The following is a 22,201-nucleotide window of genomic DNA, read 5'->3' as shown; positions in this document are numbered from 1 at the left end:
TAGATTTCTTATTGACAGGCAGTTGACAGTAACAATAATCAAATGAAACAACAAGTCTACTATTACCAGTCACTGTTTAATTAATTTCAACAACGTGTTTCAAAGGTTTAAACCTCCATCATCAGGTAGATTTATTTGTATTAATATGACTTGCATGTTGTGTTACAATGTTGGGGTAACCTGTGGCTCTATAAAGTACAGAAACCAAAAACTATTTCAGAACATGGCTCTGTGGAGGACTTTGACTAAAAACTGTATGTAAATGCGCAGATAAAACAACTAAAATAGAATATCCGCAGTGGTCATAGGTTCTTTTCTTTGTTCAAAAACATCATGTATAAACTGTTATACTTTGCAAACAAAGATGGTATCTAGAAATTGACAGCTGCAAAGGACATATAGCAAAACAGAAACACTGTTTCAAAGTACAAAGAATACATAGCATAATAAATTATTATTTCGGAGTAAGACTTAAAATATTGTGGAGGTCTATGGTTCAGTAGATGAACTGATATGTTAGATTAATTACTTCAAGTAGTTCATGAATCCTTTTCTGTCAAATTTACATAGCTTACACTTGGTACTCATTTTTTAATCTGGTGACATGTTGAAAACAATTGTGTGTCATAATTATCTTGAGAACAGTGGCAAAACAAATATAAATAACAATTTAGGTTGGGATTCAAAGAAAAAGGATGAAAAGAATGACAGAAAAGAGCAAAGTTTTGCTTATGCCAGAGCTATGGGTTTGTTAGGCTTACATCTGTTACTTGTTACACTTAAGTAAATAAGTTATACACTGATAAGGAATTAAAGATATTCAGATAGATATACTCTTAACAATATAAACAGATACATGTAATATTGGGCTGATATGCAGTACAAATTGTTGGCTTTTGGATGGATCTACTGAGTTTTATGAGTTAGGCACGTTAACTGTCCATTTATAAAATATCAAAGAAACATGCGAGTATACAGAGGATGAAATGAAGGAGAACGAAGTTATGCAAAGGACATATCACTACTCACTGTCAAGATCACACACAGAATTGCAGACAGGCATGATGAAAAGACTCTTCCACACTTGAGCTTTTGGCCAAAGGCTTCTTCAGAAATGAAAGCACTCATACATTCACACAAACAAGCACACCTCACACAGACTTGACTGCTACCTCCAACTGCTTCGGCTAGAATGTAACTGTGTCACACCAAATGGCCAAACGGAAGCAGCAATTCGGTTTGGGGTGGGGAAAAAGAGAGGGATAGCACGGTACATGTGGGAGGAAATAAGTCAGTGCGACTTGATGGCAGGACAAGGCTGCCAGGCATAGTTTGGGAAACTGTGTGGCAGGGAGGATAGGGAGCAGAAAAGGAGAGGCAAAACAACCTGCAAGTGTGCTGGCAGGGAGTAGTATACAATGACGATGAGGGGATGTGAACTGGAAGTGGCTGATAAGACAGAGGGGTTGGAAACCATTGAGTGGATGGCGTGGGAACAATAGGTTGAGGCCAGGTTGATTTAGGGAGCAGATTATGTGTGGTAAGGAGATAACTCCCAACTGTGCAGTTCAGAAAAGCTAGTGGTCAAGGCGGGAGGTTCCATATGGCCTGGGTTGTGGAGCAGTCATTGAAATCAGGGGTTTTATGTTCAGCAACATGTTGTACCACAAGGTGGTCCAGTTTGCTTTTGGCCAAAGTTTGGCAGTGTCCATGCACCCAGGTGGATAGCTGGATGGTAGTCATCCCAATATAATAAGCTGTGCAATGACTGCAGTAGAGCTGGAATATGACACGGCTGCTTTCTCAGATGACCTGGCCTATGATGGGTTATGATGAGCTTGTGACAGGACTGGAAGTGCTGGATGGGTGGATTAAGCAGGAACTGGGAGTGGCATAAGGATGGACTAGTTTGTTGTGGAGGTTGGAGGATGACGGAACATCACTTTAGGACCAGTGGGACCACTCTTGGGTAGCATGTCTGTAATTTCAGGGGATGATGACAGATAATCAAAGCCCTGAGGAAGTCTGTGGTTCAGATGTTCCCGTTCAAGGTGGTATTAGATGACCTAGCTTTGTAGCTGCTTCTTGGGGGTGGTGGCTTGATTGGGGATGTGTGTGGGCATATGGCATGGGAAATCTAGAATGAGATTTTCACTTTGCAGCGGAGTGTGCACTGATATGAAACTGCCTGGCAGATTAAAACTGTGTGTGAACCAAGATTCGAACCCAGGACCTTCGCCTTTCATGGGCAAGTCCTCTACCGACTGAGCTACCCAAGCACAACTCACAATCCATCCTCACAGCTTCAATTCTGCCAGTGCCTCATCTCCTACCTCCCAAACTTCACACAAACTCTTCTGCAAACCTTGCAGAACTAGCACCCCTGGAAGAAAGGATATTGTGGAGACATAGCTTAGCTGCAGCCTGGGGGATATTTCCACAATGCCTGCAAAAGGCAAAGGTCCCGAGTTCAAGTCTTGGTCTGACACACAATTTAAATTTGCCAGGCGGTTTCATATCAGCACACACCCTGCTGCAGAGTGAAAATCTCACTCTGGAAACATCCCCCAGGCTGTGACTACGCCATATCTCTGCAATACCTTCTTCCAGAAGTGCTAGTTCTGCAAGGTTCACAAAAGAGATTCTGTGAAGTCTGGAAGGTAGGAGACGAAGTACTGGCAGAATTGAAGCTGTGAGGACAGGTCGTGAGTCGTGTTTGGGTACCTCAGTCAGTAGAGCACTTGCCCGTGAAAGGCAAAGGACGCAAGTTCGAGTCTTGGTTCACATACAGTTTTAATCTGCCAGGGAGTTTCATGAGAAATCTGTTTACAAAATAGGTCTGGGGATGGAGCCTGTATGTGAATGCCTTTGTGAGACTTTCAGCATACTGGATACGGGAATACTCATCAATGCAGACACTTTGTCTCTGGATGACCACACTGAATGGGAGGGATTTTTTGGTGTGGAAGAGATGGCAGCTGCTGCAGGTACTGTTTCTGGATAGTGGATTTAATGTGGAGAGACCTGGTGGAAGGACTCGCCTGACTCAACAATCTACAAATTCCATCAGCGGGATCCCATCTCAGATGTCCAACATAACCTCCATCCACTACTTAAAGCCTTAGGTCCAACCCAGAACCTCTCATCTGAATCCATTTTCCTCTTCATTTCTGTGACACATTACACACCCACCTCCCACATGCTCCCAAAAATCAACAATCCTGAACAATCTACTGCAGCTGGTTATTGTGTTCACACTGAAAGATTATTGACCCTCATTCATCAACACCTCCAACCCATTGCCCGATATCCACCCTCCCACATCAAAGATACCAACCACTTCCTTCACCTACTCTCCACTATACCTGTCCCTTTATCTCTTGGATCCCTAATCGTCACTGTTGACGTCACTTCTCTCTACACCAACATCCCTCATGCCCTTGGTCTTGCCACAATTGAACACTTATCTCTCCCAATGTCCTTCAAATTCCAAACCCATTTCCTCATTCCTCATACCCATACAAACATATCTGAGCCACCGCCATGGGCATTCCCATGGCACCCTTCTAATGCCAACCTGTTTATGGGCCACCGACAGGAAACCTCTCTAGCCTCCCAAAAGCGCAAACCCCTGGTTTTGTTCAGGTTCATTGACGGTATCTTTGTGGTATGGACTCAGTGCCAAGACACCCAATCATCATTCCTTCTCAACCTCAACCTTTCTCTCCCATCTTCTTTACCTGGTCCTCCTCAAGCCAGCATGTCTTCTTTCTGGACGTTAACTTCCTCCTCTCTGGCAGCTCATCCACACCTATGTCCACATTAAACTCACCAACAGCCAACAGTACCCATATTTCGACAGCTGCCATCCTTCTACACCAAAATTGTAGGCAGACGGGGGTACCTGCAGTGATGATAACTCCCTTTCCCAACATGTTGAAGGTGTCACGAAGGCCTCCACAACCAGGCACTAACCCTAAATCTAGTCCGCAAACAGATTTCCCATGCCATATCCCTACACATCCCAATCCTCCCACTACCCCCAAGAACCAGCTACAAAGGAGTGCACCTTTCGTCACCTAATACCACTTTGGACTCAAACATCTGAAACACAGCCTTCCTCAGAGCTTTGATTAGCTATCATCATGCTCTGAAATGACAGACATCCTTCCTACTCCTAATAAAAGTTGTGTTCCATCATCCACCCAACCTCCAGAACATTCTAGTCCATCCTTATGACACTCCCAATCCCAACCCCCTTGGCACAAGGATCACATGCCTAAAGGGAGACTCATATGCCTGAGCAAAACCCATGTGTAAAACCTCCCTAACACACCTTCCCAGCATTTCCAGTCCTATCACAAGCTGGACCCCCTGTGAAAGCAGTGATGTCATATACCATCTCTGTTCCAGTCATTGGACAGCTTTTTATATTGGTATAACTCAGCTGTTCACCAGGATGAATGGCCACACTAAACTGTGGCCAAGAGCAAAATGGACCACACTATGGCACAACATGTTGCTGAAAATAATGTGCTTTATTTCAATGGCTGCTTCATAGCCCAGGCTGTATAGGCCCCCCCCCCCCCCCCACACACACACACACTTCTACCACCACCACCACCACCACCATCATCACCAGCTTTTCTGAACTGCACACATCGAGTTATCCTTACAACACATTCTCCACTCCTGAAATCAACCTGGCCTCAGTCTATGGTCCTCACACTCTCTACCCAATGGTTTCTGGCCGCTCTGTCTTATCACTGCTTCACAATTAGTGCCCCTGACCCTCACTGTGTGCTGCTCTCCACCACAGCACCCACAGGTCTTTTCCTCTCTCCTTTTCTGTTTCCCATTTCCCCCCTTTCCCACAGCCTCCCAAACATTGCCTGGCAGCCTTGTCCTGCCTCCAACTAGTCCTCCCAAACATTGCCTGGCAGCCATGTCCTGCCTCCAACTAGTCCCTTCATGCTCCACCAGGTAGCGCTAACTTGTCTCCCCCCACTTGTACCCTGCTATCCTTCTCCTTTCCCCACCCCACTCCAGACTGCTTCTTCCATTCGACACAACACAGTTGCATTCTGGCTGGAGTGGGCAGGGATAATGGTCATGTGTGAAAGAGGTGTGCCTGCTAATGCGAATATGTGCTTGTTTTCCTTTCTGAAGAAGGCTTTGGCTAAAATTTCAAATGTGTAACAATCTTATCACCATGCCTGTCTGGAGATCAAGGTGTCATCTTTAAGGTGAGTAGTAACTTACCCTTTTCATAATGTTATTGATATTCTGACCTGGACTTTCCATTGTTTGAGGGAGAACAAAGTTGTTTACGTTATGTCGGTGTCGTGGGTGGTTAGTGTCCATCTGTTATATGTTATAACTAAGTAAAAGTTGATTATGTTTTAAAATAATACCCAGATGTACTACTTACAATATACATAGATACATATACTCTCTAGCTGACAGAGAGTACAAACTGTTGGTTTATTTGTGAGTAAGGCAATTCCACTGTAAATGTTGTCATTTTGTTATTTCAGATGAACTCAAGTTGTTTTCTTTGGTGTTTGTGTATTTGGAGTGTTTCAGGGATGTCTAGTTTTTTGTGTTTCGGTTGGATATGTAGGATGCCGGCACTTTAGTTGTCGGCTTGGTTTACTTCATGCAGATGGTTAGATACTGCTGATGTATTGTTTTTTTTTTTTTCTTTTTTCTTTTTTAGTGCTTCCATGTATTCCTTGAGTCTAATGTCAAATGATATATCTGTCTGGCCCACATAGAAACAGTCACAGGCCAAAGATTCAATCTGATATACAACCATATGGTGCAGTGGGTGTCTGGTGTTGCTGTTGTGAGGTAACTTCTGCCCAATCTTGTTGTTAATGGTGAAAGATATGTTTACGCATTTTCATTTGATGACACTGGCATTCTGAAACAAAATACTAACCAGGAATGGTACTTTATGGAAGATCTTATTTTCTGTGTGTTTTTTATGCTTTGATCATTTTGCAACCATTGAGTATTTCAGGATGTCTACTATGGAGCCGTTACAGCGTTTTGCAATGGCTGTTTGTTTTATTACTTCAATTTCTTGTTTACATTTATCTTTCGAGAACGGTAGTTGCATTGATCTATGACCATATACCAGAATGCTGGCATTCTGTGGGGGTGAGAAGAGGAGTTGCATATAGCTGTGGGTGTTGTGGTAGATTTTCATTAAATTTCAAATTGGTGTCTTTTATTCATTATTCTAACCGTCAATTCTTGTAAGTTCATGCTGTCATCCACTTGGTTCTCAAATAATGATTTTACATTTTCATTGAGCTGTTGAACAACTGGTTCAACGCACTGGTATCATCTTTTGTACCACTGATTAAAATGATGCTGTCAGCTATATATCTGTAGTAGCAGATAATTTTGAGTGTGTGGTGATTGAAATTCACAATTTTGTCTTCTAAGTTGTTTATAAACATCTCCGATAACAATCCAAAAGGTTTGATTCCACTGCTAGGCCATCTGATTGTAGAGTTTACTGTTGAGTCGGAAATGGTTGTGTGAAAGCATGAATTCTAACACATCAATTAGTTCGTTAGTGTGAGAGGAAGGTATTTTTTGTGTTTTTGTAAGTTGTCATTAATTACCTGTCTTGTGGGACCTGTTGGTAAAGCAGCATAAAAGGTTTTGTATGCCAAATGAGGCAAGTGTGGCTCCATTAGAGCGTTAACATTTTTGACTTGTTGTGTCAATTGTGCTGTGTTTCCAAGTTTTCTACTATTATTTTATGTGTATGTCCCCTTTACGAGTTCTGAAGAGCTTTTTGTTGAGTCTGAATGTTAGACTATTCCCAAAATTCACTATAAGCGTGACTGAAGTTTCATTCTTGTGTATCTTTGATTATGACCTAGCACAAGGTGCTTGTGGGCTCAGTGTTATAATGTTTCTTGCTTCCTGAATGATGAGTAGAAAGTTTATATTGTTTGAGATGTTTTTAATCTCTTTTTGGATTCTGGCTGTTTGGTCTTTGAGTATTTCTGTTATGTTTTTGGCTATAGTTTTCTCTATGTATGTAGCTCTGTTCATAACTACAGTTGTATTGACATTCTCAACTCACAATCATTGCATTATTTGTATTAAATTTAGTCTTACTACTGCATGCAACAACATCTTCTCCTTTATTTTTGCTGAGTGTGGTTTTGTGATCTCCTCCTCAGTAATTACACTGATTTTGCGTCAGGCTGTTATTCTGTCATTTTGCTTCTCAAGGGCAATGGTTGAAATCTGTGCGACACTAGTGATGACCTCCCATTGGTTCTTTTCGTCCTGTGGATCTCGAATGTTGCGTTTCAATCCTTTGACGAGTTGTGCCTCTTATTCTGTAGTGAACATTATGTCAGTTTCAATGACGAAAGGTGTAAAATGTATGTTTGGGTCGGCTTTTCTCGTTCAGTTTGGAAGGTAACTACAGTTTGACAAAAGCAGCTAGTTTCTTCCTTCTGTGTGGCTTTTGTTTTCTGCACACTGAATATGGTGTACTTTCTGAACTCTTCATAATAAAGCTGTGTACTAAACATTTGTTTTTTTACGAGGGTCGGTCAAAAAGTAATGCCTCCCATTTTTTTTCTACTTAAAGAAATTAAGTTAAGTGAAAAATTTGAATTTGGCGCCATTCCTCAAACCTTCTTCTGCAATCCACTGCAGTAGTAACTTTCTGTGTCAACAGGTGGCAGCACAGCAGAAGTTTGTAAGATGGCCGACATCGATGTTCGTTTGAGACAGCGTTGTGTGATTGAATTCTTGAATGCAGAAGGTGAAACGCCCATACGCATTCATGAAAGACTGAAGAAGGTGTATGGTGTTGTGACAGTGGATGTCAGCACTGTTAGACGATGGGTTCGTCGTTGTAAGGAAGCTGAAGGGCAAACACCGTTGACTGACGAAAAGCGGAGCGGCATGCCGGTGAGTGCAGTGACTCCACACAACATTCAGCAAGTTGATGACATCATTCGTGGTGACCGTCGGGTGACTGCAGATGAAGTGTGTCGCATTATTTCTCTTAGTAAAGGCAGTGTGATCACGATTATTAAACAATTGGGGTACTCAAAAGTTTGTGCACGGTGGGTTCCAAGAATGTTAACCGATCAGAATAAAGAGGCAAGGAAAACAATAGCCTCCCAACACTTGCAGCGCTTCCGTTTGGAGGGAGATGAGTTTCTGAAAAAAATTGTGACTGGGGACGAAACATGGGTGCATTTTTTTGAACCCGAATCAAAGAGGCAGTCAATGGAGTGGCGTCACACAAGCTCGCCGAGGAAGAAAAAATTCAAAACTGCGCGATCGGCAGGGAAAGTTATGGCAACAGTTTTCTGGGATACAGAGGGTGTGATTCTGGTTGATTTTTTGGAGCAGGGATGCACAATAAATTCTGTTCAATACGTCACAACCCTCAACAAACTTAAAGCACGTCTTCAGCGAGTTCGCCCAACAAAATCAATGGCAGATGTTCTTCTTTTGCATGACAATGCAAGACCACACACCAGTCGTCACACCTCTGACGAGATTGTCAAAATTGGATGGGAAGTTTTGCCTCATCCCCCATACAGCCCTGACCTGGCACCATCAGACTTCCATCTGTTCGGGCCACTAAAAGAAGCTCATCGTGGGATTCATTTTGAAGATGAGGAGGCCGTCAAAACATCCGTGCGTCAATGGCTTAGGAAGCAGAGCTGTGATTTTTACCGTGCTGGGATACATGCCCTTGTTCAAAGATGGACCAAAACTGTAGAGATGGGCGGAGATTACATTGAAAAATGACAAAATGATCCTCAATGTTGTGGTTTTCAACCTATGTAATTGCATTTAAATTTCCTGACAATTAAACGTAGAAAAAAATATAGGAGGCATTACTTTTTGACTGACCCTCGTACTATCAAGTTCCTTCAATTCATTTTTCAACCATAGTTTCCACAGGTGTTCTAATGTTTTCTTTACAGTTGTGTTCATTTTATTCTATTAAAGTGAATGTGCTGTGTCACCACTGCAAGTTTTTTCTGAGGTGTTTTTGTTTCTCAGTGCCACTGGTTACCCCAAAAGTATACCACAACACAAACGTCATATTAATACAAATAACTCCACCTAAAGCAGGAGGTTTAAACCTCTGCAACACATTGTGGAAATGAATTAGGACTGCTAACAGTAAACTTGTAGTTTCATTTGATATTAGTAACAGTCTCTGTAAAACCTAACCTAAAATGTTTGTATTTTAAAAAATAACAATGTCAGTAATAAATCTAATAACATTGTTTTAACAACCAATGACACATATCAAAATTAGCAAAATCCTACAACATTATTTTTAACCTATTTCTATGGATAATATAACATCATATCATACACTAAAAATGGAAAAAATGCCATAATTGTGATAGTGGAATACAAACAGTAACTGATAAAAATGAATAGATGTCATATAAAAAAGAACATTTGAACACCAACTGTTGAAACATCAATGGTTGTCATTACAGCTAATAAGTTATGTACTACGATATCTTTATACTGAGGACCATGAGCACTGGTGTTAAGTTATTACTGTATCCAATGGCCCCAAGTGACAACACACCAGGAAATATCTATGCACTAGCCTTGAATTTATAACAGACAGGGCATTCACATTTAACTTATCAAAATAACTTATATGTAATGTTAATATCCGCTCTCTTTCAAATTTAAAATTTTAATTACAAATTGTAAACTATGTTAATGAACAGTATATATTAAGTTGTGCAAATATTAATGAAAAATCATTTTTTTTTAATATTTTCATTCCACTTGAAGTGCAGTAAGTATGGCTTTCTCATGACTCTACTTTACAAGCCCAAACTTTCTGGTAATACAATAATTATTTGAAGCACATATAATAATGAGAGGGCATTTGGTACCTGCAGTTGTGATACTGCTGCTTCAATAGTACATAAACTCACAAATATTTTATTTTTATGCCTTTTTTCTTTTATTTTTTCTTTTCTCTCCCCCCCCCCCCCCCCCCCTCAATAATTCATTCTGTATATTCAATCAAAACTAGTCACAAAGTAATGCAACATGCAATTTGAGTAGTTTAATATTGCTAATTTATATTTGGATGCTACAGTTGCTTTATGTTTTTGTCTAAACTGTAACAGAGGATTAGCAAGAAGGATCAGAATTTGCTGCAAACAACACCTGAATCCAATTCAGACATCTTAAACCAACACCGAAGAATGCAAACAATATTTTCATACCAAAGGAAGATCTACTACAACAGCCAAAAGGGACCACAAAAATATCGCAAGCTCCCATTCTCATGCATTCACAGAGCTACACATAAGGAATAATTGTCAAAATTTTCGCATACATGCCCTAATAAATAATCCAGTAACAGTGATTTTTGTTAAGAGTTTTTAATGCAATTTATTATATTACATTTAAGTATAACCCTTTATTCTGTTTATTGTTTCTGCACATTATTCGTACTTGCCAGAATTTTCTGTGTAAACAGGTTCTCAGTATCTTACAAGCACCCATTAATCTAAAGTACATTTTTCTTGTGGAGAATTCCATGGGAATTTACTGTACAAGCTTTTAACACATACATATTGATAAAACAAACCTGGCACAAATAGGTCAGATCTTCTTTGAACATTCTCTTTTAATAAAAACACTGTGACTCAATACGGATACCAACACATTAACACGTCTTCTAGGTTACATCATTTTAAGAGAATCCCTAACTCTACAAAATCCTTGAATTAACTTCTCATCATCAGGGTTCACATTTGTGTAGAATTTTTTAAAAGAACAAATTATCTGGCATTATCAGTAGAAATTATTTATTTCACAACTGAATTTTCGGCCTTTGGACCATTTTGAAGTGGCGTTGCAAAAGATTTTGTTTCAGCACATTTTAAAGTCTGACATGCGCAGGGGCACAATCTTCTGCAATACCACTTAAAAATGGCCAAAAGGCCAATATTGCAATTGTGGAACAAATAATTTCTACAGTCAACGGCAAATATGATGTCCTTTAGAAAAGCTCTACTGGTTTATCCCTGGTGCATCACTGACACTACACAAAAGAATTCCATCTACCGTATTTACTCGAATCTAAGCCGCACTCGAATCTAAGCCGCATCTGAAAAATGAGACTCGAAATCAAGGAAAAAAAGAAATTTCCCGAATCTAAGCCGCACCTGAAATTTGAGACTCGAAATTCAAGGGAGAGAATAGTTTTAGGCCGCACCTCAAATCGAAACAAAGTTGGTCTATTGTAATATGAGACACAATTTAGGTCGAATGAATGATGATACAGCTACAGTCGTAAGGTTAGCAGTTAAGCTTTACCAGGTAGCCATTGCTATCCATCAGGCCCGTATTTATACGGGTACCCTTCCTTTTTCACGTGCTTCGTCTGGTTTGAATCGATTGCTTATTTTTCTTTGATCTGATAAGTGCTGTTATCTTTGTTATAGGTGTTTACGTCACTCTAAGCTGAAAATGCGTTATTGTACTGTGTCATGCATTGTTTGTCGCATTCTGATACTGTGTGTTTACGACCTGTCGGCGCTAGCCGCATGGCTTCTTTTGTGCGCACTCCCACCAATTACGATAAAAAAAAAAAGAGAGAGGAATTGTCTCATTAGTGAAACAATGGCAAGAGACTGCTATTTGTTGTTACTTACACTGCTGCTTTCTTTGATAATGATCAACAAGAACCAAATAATAGACTGCGTATGATAGATGTTCTGAACGAGAGTTTAGCTAAAATTTTTTGCCGTTTGAAAATCTTTGCAGACGCCTCTTTTGTACATTACATTCTGCACAGAAATTAGAGTCATCATAGATTTATGAATCTAGTCAATTGCCGTGCTTCATTTCTGACAGCATCACTATCAGGCTTTAGAATAATATGAATATAAACATGAAATGATATGTATATTCTTCCGCGTTTGCTGTTGTCTCACACTAGTTTCGTAGTTTATTAGCCAGACAGGATTTAAATGAGATAGCAGCAAACACGAAAGAATACATGGCAAAATGTTTATATTCGTATTATTCTTAGGTGGAAAGAATACTGCATATGATTCTCAATTCATAAAAGTTCCTATTAGCAACCATCTCTTTTCACAGGCAGGAAAAAGTTCAGAACGTAGAGTTGGCCAAATTGACAAACACCCCAGTCTTGCCAGTCGGATTTTCATAGTACATTGAAATGCTGCTACATTAGAAGATGAACAATACGGAACTTGTATTTACTTCGTTAGATAATGTATGAAAATGCTGTGTTCGAAACTCGGGGCAGAGAAAAAAAGCTCGTCTTCCACCTTTTTTTAAATTTATTTACTGATTCAGAGGTTTTGGCGCCAGTATTTTTCTTTGTGCCTGCAAAGCATGCCTGTGTAGCGCTACATATATTCGACGGCAGAAGTTAGTTGTGGCGGCACCTACCAACATTTTTCAGAACTTCCGCTTACTTTGCACTCGATTCTAAGCCGCAGGCGGTTTTTTGGATTACAAAAACCGGAAAAAAAGTGCGGCTTAGATTCGAGTAAATATGGTACTTATTACATCACTTTGTGTTATTTGTACATAAAGTGAACTGTTAGTCTCCATACCAAGCACTAAGCTTCCACAATTTCTGTTGAATATTATTGTATTATTATCATCTACAAAGAATCTTTAAGAGCTGCTTATACTGATGACTAAATGGTCTATGCATATCATGACCAAGTTGTTCTTCTTCCTCTTCCTTGCCTTACCCCATGTCTCCATAGGTTTAGCATGTTATTTCAGATTTAGATTTGGCAATTTCAGTGGTAATGGGTCTCTTGGAAGTCCTCACTGAGGGGCCCTCTTCCCCCCCCCCCCCCCCCACCTACACACACACACACACACACACACACACACACACAGGGATGGAATTTGTGCACCCCATCTGTCTACAGCAAGCATCGTATAGAATTGAGAGAACATTTTCTAAATGTCTGTGAAATGTGTAACTGAGGTGGGAGGTGTGTAACAGCCCAGAAGCCACCTAGTCAGCTGTGGAAAACCACATACAGCCTGGCCGGCACAACTGGCTCTCGCCATTAATCTGCCAGGCAGATTAGATCCCAGTTTGTTGCGTCTCCCCGTGTCCCAGAAGTGGGTGCTTTAACATACTCTGCTATCCAGGCAGATCTACATCATGAATAAGTTACGGTCCACTATTTTTTTTTCAGTTATTAAAATGGTGACAAGCCATCAAAAGTGAGAAACTGCCCTAAAGCTGCATCACATATATTCTGAAGTAACCTGTACGAGCCACTATTAGATGATAATTTAATGAACATAATGAAACACTTATAACGTGCACTGTACCAAATTAGCATATTTGAAAGCAATATAAAAATACCTCTCATGAACTCACCTATCAGTCTGAGCACTGGAAGCTGGATGAGCAAACTGATTACTTCCTGCAAAAAAAAGGTAATAATAAATATGTCTGTCAATTATGATGAACATAAAATATATTGCTAAAAAGAAAGATGATGAAACTTACCAAACAAAAGCGCTGGCAGGTCGATAGACACACAAACAAACACAAACATACACACAAAATTCTAGCTTTCGCAACCTATGGTTGCCTCGTCAGGAAAGAGGGAAGGAGAAGGAAAGACAAAAGGATATGGGTTTTAAGGGAGAGGGTAAGGAGTCATTCCAATCCCGGGAGCGGAAAGACTTACCTTAGGGGGAAAAAAGGACAGGTATACACTCGCACACACACACATATCCATCCACACATACACAGACACAAGCATCTTGTGTCTGTGTATGTGTGGATGGATATGTGTGTGTGTGCGAGTGTATACCTGTCCTTTTTTCCCCCTAAGGTAAGTCTTTCCGCTCCCGGGATTGGAATGACTCCTTACCCTCTCCCTTAAAACCCATATCCTTTTGTCTTTCCTTCTCCTTCCCTCTTTCCTGACGAGGCAACCATAGGTTGCGAAAGCTAGAATTTTGTGTGTATGTTTGTGTTTGTTTGTGTGTCTATCGACCTGCCAGCGCTTTTGTTTGGTAAGTTTCATCATCTTTCTTTTTAGATATATTTTTCCCACGTGGAATGTTTCCCTCTATTATATTCATATCATAAAATATATTGCTTTTGTTGTGCCTGAACGTTATGGGCTGTTAGCATTGAATAAATGGCTTTGACTCAATTATAGGAGAATATACCACTCTAGCCCATTTAGTAAGAGAGGTACAATCAAAAAGAATACAGATTAACTGACATTTGTAGTGACTACTCTGCACAAATGACTACTACACAAAAAAGTTAACTACAATACTATGACAAAAGAAAGTAACTCATGATCCATAAAATGATTAAACACTACAAAAGTCCAAGGGCTTAGTGGTACTAAAATGCATTTGTTATTAAAGTTTCAAGAATCAGTATTAAGTGAAGAATTTAGGAATATACTTCAGCCCCATATGCATCACACTCTAAGGTATCTCTCCGTAGGGATTGTGAAGACTAGATTGGACTAATTGTAACACGTACAGAAGCTTTTAACCAGCCACTCTTCCTGTACCTCATAAGTGAATGGAATAGGAAGAAACCCTTAACATGTGTTACTATGGTGAGTACTCTTCGCCACAGACATCGAAGTGGTCTGCACATTATAAGGGGTGAACATTAATAAAACCAACAAACTGCATGGATTGATTCCTGGATGGAAAAACAGGAAAAAAGGTCCTGTGAACATGTGTCCGGCAATGTATCATTGCCATGGGAGATGCCACTAACAAATGAAAGTTCCTCTCACCATGTGCCCTGGGTTCCTTGTGTGTTGCAGGCTGTGTGATTGATACAGAGTGCTGTAAGCAGCAGAATGGTCTGGTATTTGTGCAGGAACAAGCCACAATGCTGTTTGTGTGCAGCCAAGCAATTGGAAACGCTCCAGAGGCAGGATGGCTGTACCAAAACAAGTACCCTAACAGACACCAACCATATCACATAGCATTTCAAGCCTTTTTTGGGCAGTTGTGTGGTTTTGGGTCCTTTTGGACAGGTGAATGCGCAGGGAAGTGGCAGACTGTGCACACACTAGGTTTGGAGAACAACATTCTACAGGATATTGAGATGAATGCTACTACAAGCTCCAGGCAAGTGGCCTGCCAACATGGCATAAGCTAAAGTCTGATTAACTGGATCCTACATGACAACCACTACTATCCCTATCACCTGCAACAAGTGCAAGGATGATCAGCAACAGATTTCCCTCTATGGGAAGGATTTTTTAAAATGTTTTTTTGCACCAGACCATCACAATTATGGGATTTCTGTCATTAGTCCTCTTCACTTTCAAAGCAGTCTTTGACAGAACTGGCATTATCAGTCGCATAATCGTCATCTGTGGTCAGAGGAACTTTCATTCGTCAACACCTTCTACCATGGCAACAATGCATTTGCACATATGTTCACAGGATCTTTTTTCCTCTGTTTCCATTCAGGAATCCATCTCTGCAGTTTGACAGTTTTATTAGTGTTCACCCTGTATACAATGATCATCCAGAACTTTATCACCACCAATCTACTATCAATATAAACCCGTCCAGGCAACAATAGTGTCACCTGGAAAGGTATGACTGCTACTCAGACACACGCATGGTGCATGTAGTATCAGTGAGCGTGCCATCTGTGTGTAGAATGGGGAAAGTGCGTGATCTATCTGAGTTTGACTGAGGACAGATTGTGATGGCCTGGAGGCTCAGCACAACCATTTTGGTAATAGCATGAATTTTCAGGTTTTCAAGAAGTGCTGTGGTGAGTGTCTTCAACACATTGCAAAACCAACATAAAACCACGTCCAGGCATCATGGGGTTCGGCAACCACCCCTCATTACAGATGTTGGACGTTGTAGGATGGGCAGACTGGTAAAACAGGAAAGGTGGTGAACAGGGGGTGAACTAACATCATACTTTAATGCTGGAGAGAGTAAAAGTCTGTCTGAACACACAGTGCACCAAGCACTCCCAACAAAGGGCCTCCATAGCCAATGAACCATGCATATGCCAATGTTAACACCATTACATCAGCAACTATGACTGAAATGGGCATGTGACCATCGGCAACGGGCATTGGCGCAGTGGCAGAGCTTTGCATGGTCTGATGAATTCTAATACCTTCTTCACCATGCTGATGGGAGAGCGCGAATCAGTCATCTTCCATTGACACTTGTACTGCGGGACGGAGACAAACTGGCGGTGCATCCATTATGCTCTGGGGAACATTCATGTGGGCACTCATTAGTCTTGAGCATAATAGTTCGCGACTGGGAACGTTCAGTTTAGTTTGTGGTTCCGTCACGAACTAGGTCGCTCTTTCAGTTCATTAGCTCCCATCTCGATTTCCAGAAAGACAGTTCGCTCGCTTTGCTACCGCTACTGCACACGCTCTTTTATTCATTATGCTAGTCTTTTAAATAATGACCAGTGTTACCAATGCCTCTATTATTACAGTTTTATGTCTTGTAATTAGACTTCGAAAGGGCAAATAAACCAGTTATTTACACAAATGGGTAAAATGGGGTAGTCAACTACTTTACTTTACATACAGTGCACTCATAGTATTTTAATTTTAACTAAAAACAAATATGATGTAACTTACCACACGAAAGTGCTGGCATGTTGATAGACACACAAACATACACACAAAATTCAAGCTTTCGCAACCAACGGTTGCTTCATCAGGAAAGAGGGAAGGAGAGGGAAAGACGAAAGGATGTGGGTTTTAAGGGAGAGGGTAAGTAGTCATTCCAATCCTCCAGTCCTGTAACCCGGAAGGTGTACACGATCAAAGGCAGAGCCACGTGTGAAAGCACCCACGTGATTTACCAACTGACCTGCCTACACTGTGAAGCTTTCTATGTGGGAATGACCAGCAACAAACTGTCCATTCGCATGAATGGACACAGGGAGACAGTGTTTGTTGGTAATGAGGATCACCCTGTGGCTAAATATGCCTTGGTGCACGGCCAGCACATCTTGGCACAGTGTTACACCGTCCGGGTTATCTGGATACTTCCCACTAACACCAACCTGTCTGAACTCCAGAGATGGGAACTTGCCCTTCAGTATATCCTCTCTTCTCGTTATCCGCCAGGCCTCAATCTCCGCTAATTTCAATTTGCCGCCACTCATACCTCACCTGTCCTTCAACAACATCTTTGCCTCTGTACTTCCGCCTCGACTGACATCTCTGCCCAAACTCTTTGCCTTTACAAATGTCTGCTTCTGTCTGTGTATGTGCGGATGGATATGTGTGTGTGTGTGTGTGTGTGCGCGCGAGTGTATACCTGTCCTTTTTTCCCCCTAAGGTAAGTCTTTCTGCTCCCGGGATTGGAATGACTCCTTACCCTCTCCCTTAAAACCCACATCCTTTCGTCTTTCCCTCTCCTTCCCTCTTTCCTGATGAAGCAACCGTTGGTTGCGAAAGCTTGAATTTTATGTGTATGTTTGTGTGTCTATCAACATGCCAGCGCTTTCGTTTGGTAAGTTACATCATCTTTGTTTTTAGATATAATTTTCCCACGTGGAATGTTTCCCTCTATTATATTCATATTTTAATTTTAAAATATATTTATTAATTTATTTATTAGTTCATTGCAGGAATATTACTTACAGAATATGCTAAATGCATTTTTTGTGAATAAAAATACACTTTCATAAATAATCAACTTTTTTAAAGTTTTGGAAATAACCAACAAAAAATATTTCTGCTTTAGGTACAGGTTAAGTACTATATAGCACAAACAATAATATCTTTATCATTAACAGAAGAAACACTAACACTTTGTTACCAGACAATTAGACATAGAAAAAATAACTATGACCCCTGAGTGAGATCGTATTCTAAAGCATACTTTTTGTGCTTTGCACTATCATTCTTTAAATAATCAGTCTTCTAATTTTCAAGTGAAATATTACAAAAATTTACATATTATTAATTTGGAAACTTTGTTCATTGATAACAGTGTTCTTCGTTCATTAAGGATTTGTCCTGTCGCCGAAAAATCGTGTTCGCAGGGCACTGATGTCACTACTATGCAAAATCTCTTTAACACATATGCATATACATGAAGATATAACTGACGACATTCGTGCCACCACTCAAGCGGACCTTTTTTTCAATCTAAATACTCTTCAATGAGGTATTTATCGAGTTCGCGAATACCAGCAGCAAATTGGTTATCTGGTCTAGTGTTTTTTCTTACTCGTTGGTCATACTCGTCCCATATAGAGTCTTTTCTATTTTCATTACTGCTGCTGCTAGAACAAGACGCCGAAGGGTCGCTAGCAGTAGGATCAGCCACTAAAATATCTCCACTCTCCCTCTGAAGTAACTGCACTCTGCCAACTTTATTTTTGAGGCGTTGTATTGCAACTTCACAAGCTTTTTGATTTCTAAATCCTCTCTGTCTAAATCGGGGGTCCAGAATAGTACACTCAGAGTATAGAATGTTATTCCCTAAATCTTTAAAACGGTCTTCCATGCCTTTTGAGCACTGATCGCACAGCGACAATTTTTTTACTGTTAGAAGCATGCTTCTATAGAAAACTGTTGAGCAGGTTACAAAACACAATAACTTTTGACAAAGTCACATTTCTTTGGGCACTTATTTCTGCCATAATTTCATAGAATGGACTAAGTAAGGGCAAAACTCCTTCTATTATTTGCCAGTCACTTTCTTTTATCGTTAGGTCGGAGCGCGGAAGTGCTAATGTAGCAATCACTGCATCCTTTACCTTCATTATTCGCTGAAGCTTGTCAAAAGTAGAATTCCAGCGGGTCTCGACATCCTGTTTGAGCTTGAGGACAGGCAGATTCATTTGCTGTTGTGTAGCAATCAGTTTTTTTTTTTTTGTCCCCCCCCCCGGCCTTGTGTACTATGATTGAAAAACTCGACAATATTTTTAACTTGTGCCAAAACATCAGATATTTCTACAGTAGCTTCTTGTACAACAAGATTTAGACAGTGGGCGAAACATGACACTGATCGCCACTCACCAAGTCTGACAGCAGATAAGATATTTGCAGTACTATCGCTAACAATAGCAGCAACTTTGTGGGAAATATGCCAGTCTGTCATAACGTCTTTCATGAAATTGCACAAGTTTTGGCTGGTATGCCGCTCTTTATAATTAATACAACCAAGTAATGCCGACTCAAGTTTTGTCTCTTCATCTATAATGTGGGCTACAATGGCTATATAGGTTGGTTGGTTGGTTGTTTCGGGGAAGGAGACCAGACAGCGAGGTCATTGGTCTCATCGGATTAGGGAAGGACGGGGAAGGAAGTCGGCCGTGCCCTTTGAAAGGAACCATCCCGGCATTAGCCTGGAGCGATTTAGGGAAATCACGGAAAACCTAAATCAGGATGGCCGGACGCGGGATTGAACCGTCGTCCTCCCGAATGCGAGTCCAGTGTCTAACCACTGCGCCACCTCGCTCGGTAGGGCTATATACCTTTCATTATTCATCGACATCTAACCATCAGTACTGAGAGATAACGGAGATACACCTTGCACCTTCTTTTGTACTTAATCCATTACGTCATTGTGAACCCCTGATATTAAATTTTCCGATGAAGTTTTTCTTGATGGAAGTTTGTACTTTGGGCAACGGGAAACTAGTTCTATCAGTTTTCGAAAATCTTTTTCTTCCACAATTCGTAGTGTGTGATACCTTTAGCTACCATCTTGACAACTTGTTTGTCTATTTCATCATCCTTTTGGACTGGTGGTGGTCTTCGAATATATTGGTTCATTGATTGTTGGGAGGCTGATACCAATATAACATTCTACAATAACGATGTAGTTTGATTTGCTTGCAGTAAGTTTAAACTAGACATTATCAGTGGTTGTCTTTCCATCTTGTTGTTGTTGTTGTTGTTGTTATGGTCTTCAGTCCTGAGACTGGTTTGATGCAGCTCCCCATGCTACTCTATCCTATGCAAGCTTCTTCATCTCCAGGTACCTACTGCAGCCTACATCCTTCTGAATCTGCTTAGTGTATTCATCTCTTGGTCTCCCTCTACAATTTTTACCCTCCACCCTGCCCTCCAGTACTAAATTGGTGATCCCTTGATGCCTCAGAACATATCCTACCAACCGATCCCTTCTTCTAGTCAAGTTGTGCCACAAACTCCTCTTCTCCCCAATTCTATTCAATACCTTCTCATTAGTTGTGTGATCTACCCATCTAATCTTCAGCAGTTTTCTGTAGCACCGCATTTCGAAAGCTTCTATTTTCTTCTTGTCTAAACTATTTATCGTCCATGTTTCACTTCCATACATGGCTACACTCCATACAAGTACTTTCAGAAACGACTTCCTGACACTTAAATCTATACTCGATGTTAACAAATTTCTCTTCTTCAGAAACGCTTTCCTTGCCATTGCCAGTTTACATTTTATATCCTCTCTACTTCGGCAATCATCAGTTATTTTGCTCCCCAAATAGCAAAACTCCTCCACTACTTTAAGTGTCTCATTTCCTAATCTAATTCCCTCAGCATCACCCGACTTAATTCGACTACATTCCATCATCCTCGTTTTGCTTTTGTTGATGTTCATCTTATACCCTGCTTTCAAAACACTGTCCATTCCGTTCAACTGCTCTTCCAAGTCCTTTGCTGTCTCTGACAGAATTACAAGTTTTTATTTCTTCTCCATGGATTTTAATACCTACTCCGAACTTTTCTTTTGTTTCCTTTACTGCTTGCTCAATATACAGATTGAATAGCATCGGGGAGAGGCTACAACCCTGTCTAACTCCCTTCCCAACCACTGCTTCCCTTTCATGTCCCTCGACTCTTATAACTGCCATCTGGTTTCTGTACAAATTGTAAATAGCCTTTCGCTCCCTGTATTTGACCCCTGCCACCTTCAGAATTTGAAAGAGTGTATTCCAGTCAACATTGTCAAAAGCTTTCTCTAAGTCTACAAATGCTAGAAATGTAGGTTTGCCTTTCCTTAATCTTTCTTATAAGATAAGTCCTAGGGTCAGTATTGCCTCAAGTGTTCCAACATTTCTACGGAATCCAAACTGATCTTCCCCAGGTCAGCTTCTACCAGTTTTTCCATTCGTCTGTAAAGAATTCGTGTTAGTATTTTGCAGCCGTGGCTTATTAAACTGATAGTTCGGTAATTTTCACATCTGTCAACACCTGCTTTCTTTGGGATTGGAATTATTATATTCTTCTTTAAGTCTGAGGGCATTCCGCGTGTCTCATACATCTTGCTCACCATATGGTAGAGTTTTGTTAGGGCTGGCTCTCCCAAGGCTATTAGTAGTTCTAACGGAATGTTGTCCCCTCCCGGGGCTTTGTTTCGACTTAGGTCTTTCAGTGTTCTGTCGAATTCTTCACGCAGTGTCATATCTCCCATTTCATCTTCATCAACATCCTCTTCCATTTCCATAATATAGTCCTCAAGAACATTGCCCCTGTATAGACCCTCTATATACTCCTTCCACCTTTCTGCTTTCCCTTCTTTTGCTTAGAACTGGGTTTCCATCTGCGCTCTTGATATTCATGCAAGTGGTTCTCTTTTCTCCAAAGGTCTCTTTAATTTTCCTGTAGGCAATAGCTATCTTACCCCTCGTGAGATAAGCCTCTACATCCTTACATTTGTCCTCTAGCCATCCCTGCTTAGCCATTTTGCACTTCCTGTCGATCTCATTTTTGAGACGTTTGTATTACTTTTTGCCTGCTTCACTTACTGCATTTTTGTATTTTCTCCTTTCATCAATTAAATTCAGTATCTCTCCTGTTACCCATGGATTTCTACTAGTCCTCGTCTTTTTACCTACTTGATTCTCTGCTGCCTTCACTATTTCATCCCTCAAAGCTACCCATTCTTCTTCTACTGTGTTTCTTTCCCCCATTCCTGTCAATTGTTCCCTTATGCTCTCCCTGAAACTCTGTACAACCTCTGGTTCTTTCAGTATATCCAGGTCCCATCTCCTTAAATTCCCACCTTTTTGCAGTTTCTTCAATTTTAATCTACAGTTCATAACCAATAGATTGTGGTCATGGTCAGAGTCCACATCTGCCCCTGGAAATGTCTTACAATTTAAAACCTGGTTCCTAAATCTCTGTCTCACCATTATATAATCTATCTGAACCTT

The 22,201-nt window shown here is 40.6% G+C and overlaps 1 protein-coding gene across 2 annotated transcripts in view; it reads right to left on the bottom strand.

Annotated features, from left to right (window-relative positions):
- The window catches only part of LOC126416169 (uncharacterized), a 288,059-nt gene that overhangs the window by 40,783 nt on the left and 225,075 nt on the right, over window positions 1–22,201 (bottom strand). For both annotated transcript variants that reach the window (XM_050083741.1, XM_050083740.1), the window contains exon 17: window positions 13,436–13,481. In XM_050083741.1, coding sequence (XP_049939698.1) covers window positions 13,436–13,481 — 46 coding nt within the window. The remainder of the gene's footprint in view (window positions 1–13,435; window positions 13,482–22,201) is intronic.

This window comes from Schistocerca serialis, chromosome 8 (genome assembly GCF_023864345.2).
Source record: "Schistocerca serialis cubense isolate TAMUIC-IGC-003099 chromosome 8, iqSchSeri2.2, whole genome shotgun sequence".
NCBI classification, from domain to species: Eukaryota; Metazoa; Arthropoda; class Insecta; order Orthoptera; family Acrididae; genus Schistocerca; species Schistocerca serialis.
This window is presented reverse-complemented; position numbering and strand designations above follow the sequence as displayed.